The 23,535-nt window shown below is 42.4% G+C and overlaps 1 protein-coding gene and 2 pseudogenes across 1 annotated transcript; all 3 read left to right on the top strand.

The window, feature by feature from the left end:
• The first annotated feature begins 11,168 nt into the window (after nucleotides 1–11,168).
• On the top strand, nucleotides 11,169–13,036 carry LOC128298223 (uncharacterized; annotated as a pseudogene).
• Nucleotides 13,037–13,084: 48 nt separating this feature from the next.
• On the top strand, nucleotides 13,085–14,102 carry LOC128299082 (uncharacterized; annotated as a pseudogene).
• Nucleotides 14,103–19,054: 4,952 nt separating this feature from the next.
• Nucleotides 19,055–19,930, top strand: LOC128298214 (uncharacterized). The gene has a single exon (XM_053033962.1). It carries the CDS (start codon nucleotides 19,055–19,057, stop codon nucleotides 19,928–19,930), a length of 876 nt encoding a protein of 291 aa, XP_052889922.1.
• The last annotated feature ends 3,605 nt before the right edge of the window (nucleotides 19,931–23,535 follow it).

Raw genomic sequence — 23,535 nt, 5'->3', positions numbered from 1 at the left:
TCAAGTCCAAGTGCATCACAACCGGTGTTCCGCAGGGTTCGATCGCGGGTCCTACGCTCTGGAATGAGTTGTATAATTATTCTGGAAGTTGGGTTGCCTCCCGGAGCTGAGCTGATTGGTTTCGCCGACGACATCGCTCTTACAGTGCTTGGCGAGTCACTTGAGGAGATTGAACTCCTTTCCACCGAGGCAGTTATTAGGGTTGAATCGTGGATGCAGAGCGTAAAAATCGAGATAGCACACAATAAAACGGAGTTCCTGATCATCAGCACCCGCAAAGCAGTGCAGAAGGGTAACATACTTGTGAGCACGGAACGCATTGAATAAGCGTGCGTGAGTTTAAATACCTGAGCGTCTTAATCAATTCTCGACCCAACTTCAAGAAGCACCTGGAGTACGCTTGCAACAACGCCACCAAATCAGCAAACTCGTTGGTAGCCATCATGCTTAACAACAAATACGTGATTGCTGGTATGCTACCGCTATGCATCACGCTCATCACGAAGACAGGGCGTGCGCTAGAAGTGCGGGAGAATCTAGCCAGGGATAATCCAGGTCCTCGGTAAGAGCGAGGATTTCCATGAGGAAATGGTAGACGATGACGAGACGGCGGAACATGTTATGTTCCACCTAGATTCTGAGTGTTGTCCTACACTAGAGTGTTGTCTTGTGGGAGGTCATATCAACATGGATGCGGTTGTTCCTGATGCAGCTGTAGCGGCAGTGGAGAGACGACCAGTTGAATGGTCGTTCTTGAGTGTCTAGTGTTTTGTGCTGTTATACCTGCCAATGTACGTCAATAAGTGTTCGTTAGTGTCAATGCTTAAAGTTGCTAGCACGCTATCGAATACAGACTGAGTGCCACAGCACTGCCCTTCCCACGAAGTTATACCGCGAGGTGATCCCGTGGGGAGGTGCATGTAGGGTACAAGGAGATTTTTTTATTGGGTAAGAATCCCATGTCCCCGAAAGCGTGTCTAAGAAGATTTTAAACTACTAGTAAAAAAATTTTTAACTCTCTCATTCTCTCTTTGACTATCTCTCTCTCTCTCTCTCTCTCTCTCTTTCTCTCTCTCTCTCTCTCTTTCTCTCTCTCTCTCTCTTTCTCTCTCTCTCTCTCTCTATCTCTCTCTCTCTCTCTCGAATCACCGTCGAACTTTCCTGTCCTACACACGTATCTTCAGTTAATGGCTGGTTAATTTTTAATAGTCGGGTTTGGCCATAAAAAAATTGTTTCATTCCCTGTAACTTAAAACTAGGTCTTATCCGATTGTGTGTCTAACTAGAACTTCATCATCTGAATGCCTAACTAGAACTATATTTCTTTTCTTCACTTTGCATGGATGGATGGCGGTTGGTCGTGGAACCGGATGTTTATGTTGAATGCGCGTTGTCAGCTCTCTTGTTGTCAACGTGATTATGCTCCTTGTCTGATCTAACGCAGCAAGGGAATTTGTTTTCACTGCGGCGGAATCTGTTTTCGAAACGCGATCTGTTTAAGAAGTGCGATCAAGAGCTGTACGTTGTAATTTTCATGCTGAATATGCGATATGCAGACTGTTGTGTTGAATATGCGTTGTGCTAACTGGTATTAGTTCAGGTTGTGGGATTAACGTAGCCGGAACAATTAAAAAGGTAGTTTTTTGGGTAGAGTTAGTTGTTATTGTAGACAGCAAAAACGATTGTTTATGCCAAATAACAACGCCAGTCAGAAAGATATCATTGTGTTCACACGACAGAGTTTAGACGCTACGACGTAGACGCGAATTTGTCAACAGGCATTTTTTATATGGATTTTGACAATACGCGCGATGCCATCGTATGTGGCGAGTGTTGTTTCCTGTTATTCCGATTCGAATCTTCTTGATTTTCATACGTTGCGCATTTGTATTGATGGTAGCATGCAAGGCCTTCTCCAAAATCCCCAGCAAGGTCGGATTGCCTATGCTTCCCAGTTGTTGTTGAGTCTCGTAGCAATCCATGACGAAAGTTAAAAGCAACCGCCCCTGACATGGAGAACAGACTCCTGAATCCTGAATACTCATCTTTCCCCCAATTTAGACATATTCTTCAACAGTTAGGGCAAGGAATGGAGCTTCTATGTCAACTTTCTAGAGGATATGCATCGATTCGCGTATCGGCAGTGTAGTAGTGTATAAACATTTCTACAATTTCAATGTACAATTACAACTATCAGCAAACAAATCAAAATACAATTCAAACTATCAGCAATCAAATTGTCGGTCTGCTCCTCGGGCTACAAAATTAATCCACAAAAATCACAATTTTCATTCAAATTCCTCTTCCTACGACTGAGCTGTCAAGCTACGCAATGGAGGATGACAACTACGCAAGCCCAGGCCTATTTTGTACTAAAAACCAAACAGGGTAAAGTAACTAGATGGACTTACAGGTTTTAACAGTCCATCAAACAACTGTCAACATGATTATAACAATCCTAATAACACCTAATAACAATGGTAAATCGATTCACAAGCAAAATATGGTGAAGGGTGAATTAAATGATGCATTCGAAACGCTTGTCAAAGCAGTGATAAATTCCAAGGTCTATGAAGTTTACAGGTCGGTCCGTCTAGAGCGATTTGGCAGCTGAAAACGAAAGGAGGAAGAAGACCGGCGCGATCAAAACACGCATGTGTTGATCCAAGAAAATCGTTTGTTGTACAAAGAAATTGTGATAGTTGCCGGCAGCAGTCATGTTATTTTCGTCATTCGAATATTGTTGCGTAATAAAAAGTTGCCAAGTTTAAACGAAAAAGGGTTCTCAGTGTTAAAATATCTCTGTTTTCTCAGAAAGAAGCTTTGTGGTAAGCATATTAAAGTATTTAAATTGAAGCGGTAGAAGTCAATTATACATTATGAAACATGCTCAATTTGAGTTTACGTTTTGGGCAATGAATATCACATTATTATTTAGGTTGATATAGTTATCGAAAACACGCATATTAAACTTTTGTATCCGGGACACCGCAGGTTAACTTCAGGCCATCAGGTTAGGCGTGTGTTTCACCATCATACAGCGTATGTATTGTCGAAATTGTAGAACAATTTTTAATACCATGCTTTTGGTAAACTTCTTGGAGCTTACTAGTAGAAAAATCAAACAGTTTATAATACAAATCGTTTCTCATTGAAACAGCAAAACCACTGCCGTGATCAAATCTCGTACTTGTTTTATGTGATGTTTGTTTTGATTCGAGAATTTTTCTGCTCGGAACTGTTAAAATTGCGTATGTATGTATTAGTACAATGACAAAGATCCGGAAGTTGTTGGAGCCTGAGAACCAACCCGGTCCAAGTACAAGCAAGGAAGCACAAGGTAAGTGAGATTAAACCTCCCACGCATAACAAATTGATCGTGATTTCAGGCCCACACGAGTGATGATGATGCAAAAATTCTAAGATGTGCGACAGTAGTGAAAAAACCAACACTCCGCATTGCATCCATCTCGTTGTCACAGTACTGGCTGCCGCACGTAATTAAGTGAACCGCGGATTCGCTTGAGTGTTCCTGACCGGATTCTTCCTTCTCAAGATCATTTTGGAACACTTTAAGCGCGAGGGGCATGATGGCAGGATAGTCTCAAAACACGCTAAAGCTGGTCCTTGGAAGATTTAACATCCATGGTGTTGGAGCGTTGTTTACGTCCAACTGTTAACATCTCGTAAAAACCTCCGACAAGTGACAGTCGGAGGAACGTATTAATCCTAATGAAAAAATGTTGCACTAGTTCCATAATAATGTTATAAGCATGAGGCGAAAAGGCTTTTACGCTCTCTTCTAACTAAAACTCCACCACGGATCGGTAATTATAAAACGCAAACAAAAGGAAAGAAATTATCCGAAATTAATCGCGAAAGAACACATGGATTATCTACAAATTTAAGATGAGCAGGAAGCGCAAATTCTCAAGGACGACGAGGATAGTGATGTTTCAGACCTTGTCCATAACAGATGCCGATAAGGATGAAGATGAATCGGACCCGGTTGTTGAGGATGATAGTACCCAAACTCATAATGCGTTCTCTAAGCGTTTGAGAGTATGGGCTTTGTCGTATAAAATCGCTCATTCCGCTTAAACTATGTTGCAGATTTTAGTACTGTTTACGGCATACAACATTTAACAAGTAATGTTCACAATCTATTGCATGTCCAAGCATGTTGATGTTAATGCATGTTTGGACCTCTTCCAACTATTTCATCATATCCGTACGAAAATAAGTTGCAGTTCATTAAGAGACTTGTTACAACAGGGGTTCGATCATTACGACAGGTTGTTTGCCGGTTTACCGAGCTAAGAAATGTAGAAGTGGCAGTTCCGCAAGTTTGAGTTTCGCATTTCCATGCAGTTCAGATATAATATTGAATTTTGATGCTCGACCCAAAAAGCGAACAGTTTCACTTTTGCCGAATAAGTGTTCGCTCTAACCGCTATAGCGTTCCTGCTTTCACTCTCGCCAAAGCGAAAGCTCTCTCGAAAATTATGTCGAACCAAGCAAATATTCTCATTCTGTTCGCTTCTTCGGTGTCATGCGCTCTCGCTCGTGCTCATTTTTTAATGTTTCGTACACACATGTGCAATTTCTGCGTCAAGTTTGTCGTGTGAAGCAGTACAAGAAACTTGATGGTATTACTAGCGCGCTAATGTTGTGATGAAAATTCAGCCCTAAGTTATATACGGACACGATATGGAGAAGAAAGGTTCAATGTATAATTTTTATGTTTTCAATCATTTATGCATGTAACACTAAACGGTGTAAATCATCAGTTATGAAAGCATAAATAAAAACATATTACAACATAATCATTAAATTCAGTATTTATTATCACTACAATTTATTATAACAAGGCCATTATGGCAACGAACGGTAGCGACACGTATATAACTAAGGATCGGTTGCTTTAAATTGAAAAAAACACTGCAGTTTTGCCTTATCCTTTATCCAAACAAAAACAAACCATTACACAAGCCACCATTGGAGTGATTACAGCCTTCAGCGTCTTTTTCACATTTTCAACATTAGTGATATATATCGTGAGCGCCGTACCGGTGGATTTTACAAACGGGCGGCTAAGTTTCTTAAGGGTGACGCGATGGAAGAAGCTGACCCGCAAGCGGGACCTAGCCGGAACGGCAAGTTCAACTGTTGGGTGGTAATGTGTCGTGAAAAATAACGGTTCCGCTTTTTCAGTTACCATCGAAGCGATTGTTCAGCCTGGATTGATGAATTAGCAGGAGCCGCTACCGGTGGATCCGGAGCCACCGCTGTTGCAGGAGCCGGAACAACAGATACCGGAAGATCTGGGCGATGCCGAATGAATAGTGCTGGGCGACACGCATAGTTTTTCGGATGACAGCGACGAGGAAGGGTCGAATGAGTGGACATTCCAGTCCACGTCGATCGTCGACTGCATCCGTTACTGGGCGCTCTCAAATAACGAAACGCATCGATCCATCGATATGGTATTGTTAGCCCTTTGCTAAGACTAAATCTTGTACAGCTTATGTTATGTTTTGCTTTATATTTCAACAGATATTGCAGATTTTTAAGAAGTTTGGCGCCAAAGTGCCCCTGACTGCCAAAACTTTATTGCAAACTAAGCGCAACGCGTCGAACGAGATTGCTGAGCTGGGTGGTGGGCAGTTCTGGTATAACGGATTTAAAAAGACGTTATCCAGCTATTTTCGGTAAGTACTATTATGATGAACCATTGGTCCGGTGCAAGTCTAACCATTGGTACGTGTTTTTTTATTATGTACTCTAAATTAGATGCTCCACCAACCGTTGACCAGTTCTCGTTGACGTTGTCAATTGATGGATTGCCGTAGCACAGGAGCGGAGCGCTCCAGTTTTGGCCAGTGCTGTTTGCTATCGACGAGTTGCCGGCAGCTCCAGTGATGACTGCCGCAATTTATTGTGGGGTCACAAAACCAACAAATGTCCAGCAATACCTGCGCCCGGTGGTCAACGAACTAAACGGTCTTATACGAGATGGTATGCTTATCCATGGCAAGCATATCACCGTTAAGATTCGTGCCATTGTCGCTGACACTCCTGCCAGGGCGTTTATCAAAGTTAAGGAAAATTATAATTTTTATATGATAATTGGATTGTTTTAGGGCAGAAATATTATTTATTTTTTCCAACAGGTGTTGTTGCACACACAGGGTACTGGAGCTGCCAAAAGTGCACGGTTCGGGGCGAATGCAACCGGCAGGCCAACACGATGGTGTTCCCCTTCGAGTAAGCCCCGAAGCGCACGGACCAAGGATTCCGTAGCAATGATACGCCTGGACACCGCCGGAATGCTACGCCGCTAGTCGATCTCGCCCAGTTCGGCATGGTGGAAGATGTGCCGGTCGGCGATCGATTGCACATCTTGGACCTTGGCACCGTGAAGCGCATGCTGATGGGATGGCGCGACGGGAAAATGGGCACCGTTACCAAGTCCTCGTGTCAGTGGGACACAATTTCAGCGGCTCTGAAGTTGACGGCCCAGCCCTGTGAGGTACATCGCAAGCCACGACACATGAAGTATGTGGGCTACTGGAAGGGTTCGGAATTTGCCTTCTTCTTTTACTACAGTTCCTTCATAGTGCTAGAGGGGTATATTTCGCCTGCAGAGTACCAACACTTTATGTTGCTGTTTTGTGCCATAACGTTGCTCTCTGCCAATGCGCACCGAGCAAAGTGGCCACTTACGGGTCAAATGTTGGAGCAATTCGTAAAGGATTACGAAACGGTATACGGGGTAAGGTATATGACCAGTAACGTCCACAATGTGATGCATGTGCACGATGAAGTGATTCGTGTCGGGTGGTCATTATCTGCCATTTCTTCGTACCGTTTCGAAAACGAACTCCAACATTTGAAGCGTTTGGTTCGCAGCGGTTGGAAAAATTTGGAGCAGGCGATCAATCGGATCTCCGAGTTTAAAAACTTCTGCATGCCAAAGCCACCGGAGCACACAATCACATATCCCTCCCAGCAAACCAAATTCGTCACCAAAGTGTTCGTCCGTCCGCGATTAACTTTGCAGACGAGCTGGCCAAACGCCTGGTTCCTGACATCAAACGGCACCATCGGCAAGCTGCAGTCCGCCTCGGATGGCACGGGTGTTAATGTAGGTAAAATGTACGTGAGAGGACGTAAACTGGGCCGGAAAATGCTAGCATTTGACGGTCCAATGGACTCGAGCGAAATGCTTATCTACAAAGGATACCACCCGCTTGCGTGAGTGAGTGAGTAGTTAATGTGAGTAGTTTATTATCCAACTTAAAATTTAAGCCTACCATGTTATGATCATTTTAGAAACATGTTATCGGAAGAAATTTTGATCGACTTGGTGGAGCAACGACGAACTCTATGGGACGTGAAGCAACCAAATTAGGGTCTGCTCTAGGGACAAATACAAACGTATGGCGTTCAATGGAGGTGCCCGGTGAAATCGTGTCAAACTTGTCAAAAAGTAGGACAACGCACAACGCAGTAGCGTCAGAGAAAAAGGACTGATTTGGTTCAGCAAGTGTTGGAAGTTGAGAAGCAGAAGCTGGCTCAACTATCCAACGTTGCTGAATCATTGGCAGATCCGTTTTTCGCTGGGCTGGCGAAAGATGTCGCTAAGTTCCCCTTCGCCAGACAGATAAGGATTAAGTCAGAGATGATGGCGCTAATTCAATCGCATGCTGAAGAGTGGGAGGCAGAACAGCAGAGCGGGGATTAGGGTTAGCATAGGTTAGGTTGCATGAATTTAGTTTAGCATAGGTTACGTTGCATGAATTTAGTTTAGCATAGGTCAGGTTTCCTGAATTGAGTTAAGCATAGGTTAGGTTTCATGAATTTAGTTTAGCATAAGTTAGGTTGCATGCATTTAGATTAGCATAGCACTCATGAACTGCAGTAAAACTGCACACTGCCTTATGCACATTCTGGTTTCTTTTTTTTTCTACGTCGGAATGGGCAGGTAAGAATGCGTTCAAACAAATACACAACGCACACGATTTGAAAGACAAAAACACAAAATACATTCTGGGGACGTTGCTTGCTTTACACATCCCTACAGAACCGAGACGTTTGATGTGTTTCACTTCCTGTTCCTACAGTATTGTCTGGACTTTTAGCAGCGTTCGTATGCTTCCGGAAAGGTTAGTTTTAAGGCTTTGTCCAAACAGCGGTTCAATACCTATTTTATGCGCAAACTTTTAGTCTTTCGTAGTAGATTCGCAGTTTCCGTTAAGCAACATCAACATGCACTTGTAACTGCCATAACCGCAAAGTTCTCCACAATTTGCTTACAGTGGAGGTAAGTTCTGCGATTGTGGTTGCCCCGATACAGACTGCCACGGTGATGTTTGAGCGATCTTCGGGTAACGGGAGAAATTGTGGGAAGGCGTTAAACTAAATAATGCGTTTAAGGAGGGTACAAACGAATATTTAATAATGTGAAAAAAATATAACTCCTGTAACCCAACCCCTTACGGGCACGGAAACAGGACAAGGGGAACGGGAATATCAAATTTATGATAAATAAATATTCTCGAATTGTTTAGAAAAAAAAAATGTTTGAGCGATCCACAGCATTTGGTTCATCTGCATCAATGGAACAAGCACGATAACCATCACTGATTGTTGCGATTTGGAATTTTTTGGATCGAAGTAACCATAGGAAAAAGTAATATTGTAAGCCGCATGAAAAATAGTTTAAGGAAGCTATGATTTTTTGTTAAAATGGGTATATAAGCGGGAGCAATTGTTGAATAAAGCAGTTTTCGTTAATCGGTTGAAGTAGAAACAGCGAAGAGTGAAGGTTTCTTTTATCAGAGCTCTGGTTTTCGGCACCTTACCCCCTTCTGTCTGAATAGGCTCCCCAAGCATTGGATAAGGAGCAACTAGCGGGAAGGTCTGGTAAGCGGGACGAATAACCACCTCTGCTTCACCGGGAAAACTCCGTTACTGTCGCACTGAGTCTTCAGCAAAAGGATCAGTCCTTCGCGTGGTCTGCCGAAGAAGCTCGGCGTGTAACACTGATATTTGCTACAATCGATGGCTAACGGACATTAATGCCAAGTCTTGAGATGGTTTCTGCACAGTACATCGATCAGTGAAGTGCAAGACCTTCAACCAACGCCAAAGCGTACCGGTCCGGATAATCTATCTTTTATATGTGTTAGTTTAGTACGTAAGGAAAATATTGTTACAAACTAGGAATATAAGTCTCTTCCGATTGAAACGCCTTGCGAATCACATATAAATTCACCGCTGCGAAATATCACAAACAAATAGATTTGACGAGGATTTCGTTAAATCAACACCCGAAATTAAGAAAAAGGACTTTGCGAAGGAACCCAAGGTTACACAAATAATAAAAGAAAGCAAAACTCTGGTTATTGTCCCTAGAGTGGCTCAACCTTATGAGAAAACAAGAGTTCCTTCAACAAGTATCTGAATTCCGCAATAGTAAGGACGGTCAGGTTTATGTTCAGGACATTGAACATTGGCTCAGGTTGACTTTGATGACATTAGGAGAGATGTAGAAAAAAAAATTGGGAGATGGGTATTCTACATCTTTGCCTCTAGCACGCGTGAAAATTATTGGAATGAGTGAAAAATATGAAAATTTGGTAGATCTTTTGAAATCCCAAAATGAGGGAATTTCCTGGCAACAGGTGAAGGTTTTCGGGTTTTTTTAAAATAAGATCTTTAAGTATCAAAAATATAATGCAGTTTTGGAAATCGATAATGAAAGTTATAACGATCTGGCAAAATTAGATAAAATCAATATTCGATTCGATTCGTTAATATATCCCGTCAAATATCCCGGACCATTCATGTTTTGCGTTACTTCCGATGTGGTTAATACAACCATAAGAGCACCGATTGTAAAAACAAGGAAGCGTGTTCTAAATGTTGTGGTGAGCACAGAACGTCGGATTGCAAATCGTCTACCCTCAAATGTGTTAATTGTGTGTTGGGCAATGCTACCAAAAATGCTAAACTAGGAGTTGAACACGCGGCCAACAGTTCTAATTGTCCCCTGTTTAAAAAGCAGATTGAATAAAGGATGCAACTGACTTAATAGCAGGGAAGGAGGGAGGGAGTTAGGACGATACAGAGAGATTTTATATTTCAATGTGACCGGACTTCCATCTAATTACGCTATGTTTCGTGAGACAGTAGAAAGAGTCCCATTATTGTTGGTCTTAATCTCTGAAACTCATGTGACCAAGGAAGAAGCATACCAGCAGTTTCATGTTAAGGGTTAAGGGTTAAGGGGTGTGGTGTCTTGTTTGTCACAGTGGCACAGGAGGAGTTACTGTTTATGCTAGGAACGATATTGTGCTTAAAATGATTTGCAATGAATCATTGGAAGGTAATTGGTTCCGTGGCGTAGCAGTTTCTCGGGGTATGACAGTAGGAAATTATGGTATTTTATATCACTCTCCTATTGCAAGTGGTTCTAGGCTTGACGATATTTTGGAAGACTGGTTAGAAAGGTTTTTGGACTTCCGAAAAATTAATATTATCATCGGTGACTTTAATATTGACTGGTTGAATATTGAAAAATCCGCTAAGCTGAAAAGCTTAATGGATTCAGTAAATATCAAGCAGAAAGTCAATGAGGCCACACGTATTGCAAAAAAAGTGCAGAACATTGATAGATCACGTTTATAGTAGCACGGATTTAATTAAAGTTGCTACTGATCCGTTATTAAAAATAACCGATCATGAAACACTTGTTTTAAATATAAACGATGAACGTTGTGAAACAGTTCAACGAAAAGTAAAATGCTAGAATAGGTGTTCGATCCCGATTAATCAGACGTTTAGGCAAGCGTCTGACGTAAGAAAGTTAATTGGGTCATGACCGAACGTGACATTGGAAGTATACAGTGAGATTCCCAAAAGCACATGGAAATAAAAATGAGATCCTCACCAGAGCATATAAAAGGAGCCTAAATTTGTGGCTCAATGTCTCTCTTTGTTCTTAAGGCTTGGGTCATGTAGAAATGGGGCACTTTGATTTATAGTGGCGCCCCCCGTGGACAAAAATGGAAACTTTTGACAGCGTTTTGTAGACAATAGTAAACATTTCGCTTTGTGAAAACTTCACGCAATTTTGTTTTCCCTGCTCCAAGATATTCGACATGCAAGAAGAGAAGCGAAAACTGATAGTGCACAACTATCTGCAAAATCCAGCAGTGTCATCTCGGGAGCTGGCAAAACAGTTAAGTTTGCCTAAGTCGACTGTTTCGCGAGTGATTGAAAAGTACAAGGAGACACAGACGATTGTTCGTAACGTGCAAACTAAGCGACGGAGTGGAACCGTGAATCGTGAACTGCGATTGAGAGTCATTCGGAAAATCAAGGCTAACCCAAGCATCTCCGAACCGAGAAACCGAGCTCGGAAGCTGTACGATCAAGTGCTGACCAAACCGCATGGTTGCATTTTGATGGACGATGAAACCTACGTGAAAGCCGATTTTAAACAAATTCCGGGTGTTAAATGTTATAAGGCTTATGCTCGCGGCAACGTCCTCAAGAGATTCAAATTTGTTTTTGCCGATAAATTTGCTAAAAAATTTATGATTTGGTAAGGAATCTGCTCATGTGGCAAGAAGACCAACGTGTTTGTGACAAATAAGAACATGAATTCGGTTGAGCCACTACAGATGTAATCGAGTGAAAAGTGTAAATCTACGCTCGATCACAAAACTAAAGAATATAATTAGTAAGAGAATATGGACGAATTAGAACGATAAAATACAGCTTTTTGAAATCTGAAGCTAACGGCAACAAAGCCCTATGGCGTTGTTCAATCCTCATACACTATTAAACGCTCGGGGTTTAGTTTACAATTCGAAGGACTATTTATTTTACTTTTACTTTTTTAACCATTCAGCTTACGTCCGTTCTCTTTCGCGATTACGATACTACTCTACTCCCTCAACTCGTTCTCTCTCTTCCTTCTCGCGCACCGCCTAGGGATGTGCAGATGACAAATGTCATTTAGGGTTTTTCGTTCCGGATGACAACAGAACAGACGTCTTAATCGAAAAACGATTTAAATTATGTACTAAAGAATTAAAGAACAAACATATATATATATATATATATACGGAATGAAAAATGAATACGCGTTATATATAAGATAATATTGTAACGCGATTGAATATTTCATGTTCTCCTTTTAGATTTCATCGCAGCATCACCCATATCTGACACCAGCGCAGCAATTGAAGGACCACGACAAGGAACCAGCAACGCAGAGCACGGAGGACAACATTGCATGAATTTTAATTTTACTAATGGTGGAGGGTATAATAATATTACTAACATTAGTATAGATACCTACCAGGAGGACATGTATTCGGACGGGAACGACTGTGCCGATTTTGAAGAAGACGCGGTCGATTGGGACGATGCGTATGACATATCCGATGACATGCCTTAAATGGACTGTCTGATATACCTTACTGTATCGCATCAGCACCTCCGTTCGACGGTCGACATGATGCTGGCGATCCTACGGAAGAAGCTAAACTTAGAGCTTCCCAAAGATGCGCGGACGCTTGTAAAGACACCCACTGGGGTTGGGAGGATTATAACTCCCATTGCTGGTGGTGATTTTTGGTATGTTGGTCTTAAGCCGGTTCTGGCTCAGCATTTGCAGGAAGTAATTCATGATCCAGTTTGTGCAAAACAGAGAAGACTCATTTTCGTATGTGATTTGATTACAGGAACGTCAATCCCGAAGTGACACCTTTTTAATTGGACGTATCAATCGACGGGCTACCACAACCCAGCTTTGGCCAATACTCGTGCGAGTGGTAGAGTTACCAAAGCTGCCGGTGATGGTGGTTGCTACATTTAGTGATCCATCAAAGCCGGAAAGCATCATCCTGTTTCTTCGGTCGTTTATAGATGAGCTGAATCTAATTTAGGCTTCGGAAGGCTTGGTAATCAATCGACGATAAAAACGGTGCAATTTAGAGTTCGCGCTTTTATCGTCGATCGTCTACACCTAATTGAATTGGGTGGAACCCGGAAAATTTTGCGGGGTATGTTGGATGGAGACTATCCAGGGGTTTGTGAAAAGTGGTCCACTCGAACGAAGGAAGTTGCATCGCGTTTTTTGTTAAGCATACAGCTTCCTTCGGAGGTGCATCGGTGTATGCGGCACCTCAAACATGTCACCTTTTGGAAGGGAACGGAATTGCGGTCCTTTCTACATTATATTAGTATTGTGGTCATGAAGGACTTTATGAGTTATCGCACATATCGTCACTTCCTACTCTACTTCTGCGGAGTGTCAATATTTTCTTCATTGGCACATTAGCGCCTTTTGCCTCTAGCAGACAAATTCCTTCGCTTATTCGTGAAGGAGTTTGGCTCGACATATGGTCGTGCCAACTTGACGAGCAATATCCACAATCTCCAACACGTGTATGGAGAGGTTGCGTTGTATGGACCGCTCGATGGGTTCTCTAGCGTATCCCTTCGAAAATCATTTGCAATTGATTAAACGCTGGGTCCGATCGGGCACCAAATGTGCGCAACAAGTGGCCACATCAGATCAGATGCAAGATCAGACGAACTTGCACGTGTCTATCGGGCTGTTAACGTAATTGTTCCACAATATCCTAGATTAAAGGTAAATGGTGATGGTGTACACGTGACCGCCGATTTTGCCTTAATGCCAACTTTTAAGGATCAATCAAAGGATTTTAAGAGTCAAAGCACGAAAGACAACGGCATTGTTAAATTTTTAGAAGCAAAGAAATCTTCTGCGCTTCCCATCTCCGTAGTTTGAGTCCGGGTTTTGTCAGCGGCGGAGCATTTTAACGTATCAACGGACGACAATGCTTTTACTCCATTGTCGCCCGCTACTCATTTACGAAGTGCAAGAGAATGCTCCGTCACGAATGGTGGAAGTGCCATGGACTGAAATCAGGTGCAAGCTGGTTGAAGTCCGGTTACCTACCCACTGCCTTAATCCTAATTCCACACAACCACTTACACGTCCCGCTGCCAATACTATTGCCTTCTTTCCTCTTCTTCATACTTTTATTCTTGACTAACCACACAACTTTTAACTAACTAACATTTTAATTAATTCCTCCATCACAAACTACTAATTTATTCATACTATTTCAACTAAAACACTAACAAACTAATAACAATATTTCCAATAGGTTGCTCACGCTAAATTTTAAATTTGCTTATAGTTTTATATTGTAGGAACTTTCTATGGTCGCGTGAACAGCCTTATTTTCTACGGGAGGTAACAAGTGATAAGTTATGATGCATTCATAGAATATTTGAAAGTTTCTAATTGATTTTTATGATTTTATGTACAGGCACTTTCATCGCGATTTCGGTACATCGGTGCACAGCAGTGATGGGAAAATGATTTTTTGGCCGGAATCGATTCCAAATAGCTTCGAAAATTAAAACAGTGTAAATGATTTAAAATTATAAACCTTGACTACATTATCCACGCTATGTATATAAGCATTGACAGCTGTCATAATGACAGGCCAACGTACGTCAGAAAGTAGGGACCTAAATTAAAGATTAATATAGTTTGAGCCTTGAAGGAGTGAACATCTTCAGCTTTCAGATTTTACTTCGGTTCAAGAGACGAATGCCGCCGCAAGTCGCAAAGTCTCTATAAGCAGAAACAACAACAACATTTTACTTCGGTTATTTTAAATTATCAGCCATCTTTTCAACAGCTTTTTTATTGTTAGCTGAATAGGATTAATTTTGGACCACAACGCTTAATGATTTTGTATGATTGTCATCGTAAAAACAATGTGATTGAATTATTAGGATTGTAAGCTATGAAATTAAGTACCAAGTAAAGACGAACCGAATAATGGGAATATCATGACAAATGAACTATCGAATGAACTGAAATTGTAATGAACTGTACATTGACTTAGAAATAAACGATTTTCTACTGGACCTTTGGCGTGGTTACATCTATCCTTGCGAAAATTGTAATATCGAACACAATGTATAAAGTTTTTTTTGTTTTATATGTAAAAGTGTTAATTATCCGGAATTTGAAGCTGTCCGCAATTCTATTCAGCGTGGTATTTCACGCTTTTGTTAGCCATGCATAACCATACACGCTGATGCGAATAGTAGAACAAAACATAATATAGAAAAAAAACACAATAACACAATTTCTTGCTAGTTTTGTTTAAAAGTTTGGGAATCTAGGTCCTCGTGCATGATTTTTTCTTTCTTCGAACAAGTGATTTTAACTTGTTTCAGGGTAAAGCATCTAAGAGGCTTATTTGACTTAATTTTACCACGTACAAGGATAGTCCTTGCTCCTTGCTACTATGTTTCGGTTGCAGTTATCATTATGGACAATTCATAAATTCAAGCTAACAATGGTTTGGTTTAAAAAGTAAAGACTTAAATTATTTCGTGTTACACAAATAAAAATAAAATAAGTATTGACTGTGTACTGGTGTATCCTTCTGAATCCCTCCTCAACTACACAAAGTTTTCCACAGTGAAGAATATCTAGTCATTCAATTAAAAAATTAAAAATCAAATTTCATTTATTTCTTTCGTCAACGACACAAACACATAATGTACTAATGCTAAACCTAAAGCACATAAAGTTTGATTTTATTTACATTTTATAAAAGTTAAAGTTAAAGTTGTATTTACATTTGCAAACAGAAATGTTACAAGAAGCTCGGAATTAAAAAAAAGCTCCAAACGACAGTTTACACAAGCTACGCCGTGCAACAATTATTTAATTTAAAATGTAAGTTTAAATTGTAGGAAGGTGTGTCAGTGATATCATAACATGAGTTGCGGGTCGGGTAAAACTTATAAAAACCTGTTGTTAGTGTTAGTGTTTCGCAAAAATCACGAAAAATCACAGAATCACGAAACAAAAAACTCATGTATTCTGTGCACGACCTACCAAGCGTAACCTTTGTTTATAGAACCCTTACTTTTTGGGTAATAACAAAATAGTCTTGACTCACAACATCCCTTGAAGTTTTCAGTGCTTCAATAGCACTAAGGCTATCTGTAAATATGAATTACTGATCCGGGGGACTCGCTGCTACTAACAATAATGCGTATAAATTTGCGGCAAGCTCAGCCGTGAACACGGAACATGGCTGCCTCAATTTGAAGAATGCTTCGGTGGTTTCGCTAAAAACACCGAAGCCAGTGCCCTCCTCAGAGGATTTGGATCATTTTTCAATATGACCGTACTTGTTCACAAAAATGCCCGTAATGACCCTCGGACGAAGATTATGTGGAATGAAGTGGTCCTGTCTGAGCCCTCTGCTATATAATTTTTATGTGAGTTAAATAGATTCTTGTCTAGCTCCCAACTGCAGTATTAGACAATTGGCAAGCGACGGCGTCATTTCAGTCGCTAGCAGGTACGTCGTCGAAATATAACAGGCTTTACAAACCACAATCTTGCCGAGTGATCCGATAACCTTGGTATCAAGTTCTCTCCAGCGAAAACTGAAATTGTAGTCTTTTCTCCGTTTAGAGACACCGAAAAAAAATAGGGAGAAAGGACTTGTAGCGACCAGGATGCCACCTGGCGCAAAGATGCGTAAGATTAATTGATCGTTGGGAATTAGGAGACAAGCTAGGTGGTGAACCTTGCACCAGCATATATAAAGCGTTTGCGTGCCAGTGCCCTATCTGCTCCTTCCAACGTCAAACACGCCGCGTGTATTTACTGAAATAAAAATAAGGTTAGCAATAAACGTGTTCAATCATTATCTATAATTCTAAAGCTAAACGTGTTCATCATACGATAACCTAAAGACTATATGAACCTAACATTGATGATTATTATACGGGGAAAAGATATCAATCACCGAAAATGTTTGATACAACTCCAGCCTAAACTGGAGCATGCACATCACACAGCTGATAAAAAAATGCACGAAAAGAATCAACTATCTAAGGTTTACGTTATCACAGGATTTAGACGGGGCGCACACCCATTAGATGTCCTGCGACTGTAAGACTACGTTACTCTCCGTATTGGTATATGACAGCATATGCTTCCATTGGGCATCCACCAATACGCAGTTCCTTAAATTGGAGAGATTACAGTATCGTATTCTTAGACTCGCACTATGGAGCCTGAAATCTAGTCACAACATGACCCTGGAAGAGGATTCAGAGTGATTACGTTTTGAAATGATGTCGACTCGCCTTCTAGTTCGTTCTTCAGTATCAAATCCCTTGATCATAGAAAATTTTAAAGCGCTTATAGAGACAGGTTCTAAGAGCAAAATTATTAATATCTATAATGATTTTGTTGCTCTATATGTCAGTCCTAGCGCCCCACACACAAGCAGTAAACCGTGCTGCCCTTTCTGAGTGCTACAGTTCCATTGTTAGTACAGACCCCTTGTCAACGGTAACGCCGTAACCGTCGATTTTTGTCCAATACTCGATAGTTTACGTTAGGTGTGCGTGACAATACTTTCATTAAAAGTAATGAAAACACCTTACACTCTACGCAGCGACGAGAGTGATAGTGAGAAATAGTAGAAAAAAGACAAGACCGCATCGTTGAGCGTGCCCAGACAAAGATACGACAGTACGATTTTTTGAGCACCAAGCTAGAGGCACCGCTAACATCTAGCTGTAGCTGTGTCAAAATCTGTTAAAGGACAGAAATAGAAATCCCGTCTGTTCGCGGAGCTATGAACACTCCTCGTTGCGTGAGGTGATCAAGATCATTCCTCGTGATCTTCGCGGTAAATGAGGCAAGCTCAGCCGTGAACACGGAACATTCTTCAAAACTGTTTCGGTGGTCTCGCTCGTAGACATCGAAGACTCGAAAAACATCTAAGCCAGTGCCTTCCCCAGAGAATGACCTATCAATGTAATACTTGTTTATTTTGTCAATATGGCCGTACTTGTTCGCAAAAATACCCGGTACAACCGGCTGAGCTCGAGGGTTGTACCGAGCATTTTTGCGAACAAGTTAGGCATTTTGGCAAAATGAACCAGTATTGGAAGGTGGTCCACACCTTATGTGGTTCTGCGTGAAGTTTGAAACCGCCAGACCTTCCTTAGTGGATGCGACCGAGATAATCGGAAGGCCCTGGGTACAACAATACGGACATACATTTTGGATTGTAATTACCTCAAAGTTCATGAGGCCCATTTCCTGCTTTGCGCAAGATAACGGAATTATCCTTTGATTCCTAACCTTAACTTCCATTTTTTCCATATCCCTTTGTAGTCCATCATTTGTTTTTGTTGTTGTCTTTGTGGATAACTGTTTCATGTAGTGCCACATTAAGCCGATTAGAAAACAGTCGCTTTCAAGAACAACATCAAAACCACAAAAAGGGCTTGGTCATCGTCGAACCCAGAAGATGTTTCAAGAAAAGAACGGCGTAGTCGCATACCAGCCACACCATATCCCGAACACGGACAATACCATCACAACAACTACCGCAATGCAACCGCTTCATGAGCGTCACACGAAGCACAAGAACATAAAAGAAAAAAAAAACAACAAAAGTATGACATCAACACCAACAACATCCAAATACACCAACACAACCGAGCATGCCCGGGATAAGGCAAATTGCAAGGAGGAAATGCCTTGTACCATTAGTATTACACTCAACACAAGCGTTATTGAAAATACGGCAAAGCCGTCATACAAAGCCGAAATTAAATAAAATACTCTTTGTGTAATGATTTCGGGTCGTTTATACTTTTGAATGTCGCTATCGTAGGGCTCGCTCTTTCGTTCCAGTATCCCACTAGTGCAGTTTCGTATGTGTAGGTGCGCTAATAGTGATAACCGATACACATACTACTAAGTTTACTAAATCGGTACGGATCAAATAGTGATATTGGTACGTTGAATTGAGATAAATCCGAAAAGCGCTAAAATTTCATACTGGCAAAACCATTGGCAGCGCGTGTGTGGTTCTGTGTGAACATTTTTGCTTGCCCGTTTTTAAGCGCTACACTAATTTTCCGTACGTTTTCCACGATGGAAATAAAAAACAGTGGTGAACTAAGTGCGCTGTTTGAGGATCCACTGCGAGGGATCGAGTGGCTGCAGGGCAAGGAGCTGCTGAAGCGCGAGCAATCGTGCCCGAAGTGCAGTGGAGCCATGAAGCTGAAGAAAGTGACCGCCGGTGACCGGGTGAAGTGGCTGTGCCGCCGTAAGGCGTGTGCGGCTACCTGCAGTATCCGGACTGCATCGATATTCTACGACGCGAAAAGTAGCTTGGCTACTTTGACGCGTTTGTTTTACGAGTGGGCGGCAAAGTCGCCCTTGAGTCGCGCGATGAGCGAGACCGGGCTGAGCCGCTGCACGGTCCTGGAGTGGTTCAGGCTGCTCCGCGATTTCTTGTTTGATTTCGAGTTTGATCGAACATCACGACAAATCGGCGGAGCAGGGATGACCGTCGAGGTAGACGAGACGAAGGTCGTCCGCCGCAAATACAACATCGGCCGGATCAGCAGCGCCAACAAGGAGTGGTTGGTTGGCGGTATTTGCCGGGAAACCGGCGAGATTTTCCTAGAGCGTGTGGAGGCCCGGACCCAGACTGTGCTCCACGAGCTGATTCAACGGCACGTAGTACCTGGAACGCGGATCCTGTCCGACTGCTGGGCGGGATACAACGGTCTCACCGGGTTGGGGTACGAACACGCCACCGTCAACCATTCTTATAATTTCGTGGATCCGCTCCAGGGTGATGTACACATCCAGCGAATTAAGAATGTGTGGCGGTGGTTGAAGCACTTTCTGAAGCAGAAGGGGACAAACATACAAGGATCGTTGGAGGATTATATTGCGGAGTATATGTTCCGCAAAGAGCACGAGAACAACGAATTTCGGATGATGCCAGCCCTGCTTTAGCGAAATGGCTCAAGGAATTTGTTTTTTTTTGTGGTGGTACAACTATTAAAACTGTGAATCCCATACGTGTCCGTCGTCCGTAAGAGTGCCGTACATGTTGTTAGCTGACAAGGCATTTGCCTTCACTTTCAATTACCGTCTTTCAAAAGGTCGAATAATCGTGGAAAATACTTTTGGTATTTTGAGTAGCGTGTTCCGAATTTTTCGGAACACTATAATGCTTCAACCGGCTGTCGCAAAAGAAGTAGTAAAAACTACTACTTATTTGCTAAATTTTATAAGGCAACGAAATCACAACTTTCCGCTGTTTGCGTCACATGATGGAGTGGAGGATGCTCAACGTGAAGGAAGGACCAAAACGTACGCCAACGAAGAATTGACGGCTTGACTGGAGGAAAATCACTGCAACGCAAGAAGAGCTTGCAGTCGTGCTTGGTGTAACTCGTCAGGCCATATCATCACGGCTGAACGCGTTAGACATGATACAGAAAAAGGGCAAATGGATACCACACGAGTTGAAGCCGCGGGACATTGAACGCAGACTCTTCTTGTGTGAATTGCTAGTCCAGCGGCACAACAGAAAGGGGTTCCTGCGCCGAATTGTGACGGGAAATAAGAAGTGGATTTTGTTCAGCAATCCTCTGCGCAAAAAATCATGGGGATCCCCCGGTCATACCCCATAATCATCAGCTCGACCGAACATCCATAGCTCGAAAGTTATGCTGAGTATTTGGTGGGACCAGCTCGGCGTCATCCACTACGAACTTCTGAAACCGGGAGAAACAATCACTGATTGAACGCTACCGGAAACAATCGGTGAATTTAAGCCGAGCACTGCGTGAAAAACGGCCAGAATACTCATCACGCCACGACAAAGTTATTCTGCTGCATGACAATGCTCGGCCACATGTTGCCCAACCTGTGAAAAACAACCTTAATACCCTCAAATGGGATGTTTTACCGCACCCGCCGTATTCACCGGATCTGGCACCATCAGATTTCCATCTGTTCCGTTCCATGGCACATGGAATGGCTGACCAGCAGTTCTCCTCATAAGAACAGATCCAGAATTGGTTGGATACCTCGATTGCGTCGAAAAACGTTTCATTTTTACGAAAAGGAATCCGCGATTTACCCGAAAGGTGAAAGAAAGTTATAAATAATATTGGCCAATACTTTGATTGTCCCAATTTCTTCAAATAAAAATGCCACGATTAAAAATAAACTTATGAAAATACGGCCGTTATTTATTTGCGCACCTAATATTAATGTGCAAACCGTACACTTAGTGTTTAATTATTTTTTTTGTAAACTACAATGGATTCAAGTCGCGAACAAATTAAAATCTTGCATTTGCAAGGTTTGACAAACATCCAGATTAGGCAGAAACTGTCTCATCTCAAGTTAAGCCGATTATTCGTCTACCGGACCATCAAGCGATACGAGGAGACAGACACGGTTTTTCCAAAGAAGAAACCGGGCAAAAACGGACTGTCCGAACTCCAGCGGTGATCAAAGCGGTAAAGGAACGAATATGGCGGAATCCAGCTCGCTCGGGATGAAAAATGGCGCGTGAAATGAATTTGAGCCACTTTGCCATGCAAAGCATTTTAATAAAGGATCTAGGCAACAAACCGTATAAAAAACAGAAAATTCACGGTTTAACCAGCAAAAATATTGCCGACAGGGTTACCAGATCTCGCTTTCTGCTGAAGACGCACGCTGGCCACAACATCATCTTTGCGGACGAAAAACTGTTCACTTTGGAGGCAACCTTGAATAAGCTGAATGATCGTGTTTATGGAGCATCTCTTCGGGATATACCAGCAGATAAAAGAGCAGTCGAACGGTATCAAAATGCGTCATCGGTGATGGTTTGGGGAGCCATCTCGACAAAAGGGAAGTTACCGTTATTATTTACGGTATTATCTTTATTATTATAAAGACGTGAAGATCAACAATGAATACTATTTAGAACACGTTCTACAAGGTCACTTAAATCCATACGCTAAGAAGCTTTTTGGCAACGACAGCTTTTGCTTCCAACAGGATTCAGCTCCAGCCCATAAGGCTTCGATCGTTCAGGAGTGGTGCAAGGAGCATTAGCCTTGTTTCATCCGTGCATTGGAATGGCCAGCTTCGTCTCCGGATTTGAACCCGTTGGACTTCAGCACATGGGATACATGCTAGGAAAGTTGGGCGACGTCAAACATTTGAATTTGGACGGATTCAAGAGACGGTTATTGAAGATATGGGACGAAATGCCGTATGAAGTTGTGCGTGCGACTTGCAACGACTTCCAACAGCGCCTACGGGCCGTTATCAAGTGCAAAGGAGAAAGATTTTAAATAAATTAAGTAAAATGCAAGTTTAGTACTAATAGATGTTATTTCAATCGATTTCGAATAGAAATGCTATCGGGTTCCAATTTTAATCAAATTAACAAAGTGTATTACTTCTACCATGCCACCCTGTAAATATGTGTAAAAGGGCGTGTACAACGATCGAGCTGCTAGCTAGAGTAGATGAAATCACCAACTACCTACGAACTTGCGGTACATTTCGGCGTCCGAAAGCTGCTGGAGAATCATGCGATTCGAGGTACAGGCGAAATCTCACACCATCATTACTTAACCGATACATCTCCTCCACCAGCAAAGTATTGTCTTCTCAACGCCAACCGTTGCACATTGGTACGGACCAGCAGTGGGTACGACGCATCCGCAATGAACAGATGGTCATCGGTAGGATGGTCTACTGTCCCATGACGGACAAGGAGCGATATTGCTTACGGCTGTTGTTATGCTACCGTAAAGGACCCACATCATTTCAGGATTTGCGCAATTCGTAGCACAGTGTGTGCCACATATCAACAAGCTGCTGTCATGGAGGGTCTGCTTCAGGAAGACAACGAGTGGGAACGGGCGCTACGTGAAGCGGCATCGTTCCAAATGCCCCGGCAGTTACGGAACTTTTTCGCAAAGATCCTGACAGCTGGACAGCCACACAATTCACATGGATCAATTCACAGAGGACTTTCGTCGCCAATATCGGGACCGCTACACGACAGATGAGTAGGATGTTCAGAATCAGATGCTGCGCGATATCGAACATTTCGGCGCACTCTGTGAAATCAACTGTTATCTACGCAGCTCCACACCGCCGAAGAATTTAACGTGGTATGCGGGAATGCCACAGCTTACTGAGTATGGTCACGTTCACGCGCAACTAATCGATGACCGTACAAATGCATTGATCGACGCTGAACGACAACACCCTGTGGCTGATCTCGACAGTACACTTGCTACGGTGCACCTATTTAACGCAGATCAGCTCAAAGTGTACGATCTACTAAAGGCGGCTGTGGATACTCCTAACACCGAGAGCGAACGATTGTTCTTCCTCGACGGTCCGGGAGGTACCGGAAAATTGTACCTGTTGGAAAGAATTCTTGCCTACACGCATCTTCAGGTGAAAATCGCATTCGCCACTGCTTCGAGATCGCTGCACTGCTGCTCACTGGTGCAATATAAACTTGCCGAGTTAATGCGCGAGACTACATTGATCGTATGGGACGAAGCTTCGATGACCAGTCGCTACGCACT

The sequence above is a fragment of the Anopheles moucheti genome, chromosome 2 (genome assembly GCF_943734755.1).
Source record: "Anopheles moucheti chromosome 2, idAnoMoucSN_F20_07, whole genome shotgun sequence".
Taxonomy (NCBI): Eukaryota; Metazoa; Arthropoda; class Insecta; order Diptera; family Culicidae; genus Anopheles; species Anopheles moucheti.
The sequence above is the reverse complement of the archived record's forward strand: the minus strand, read 5'-3'. Positions and strand labels throughout refer to the sequence as shown.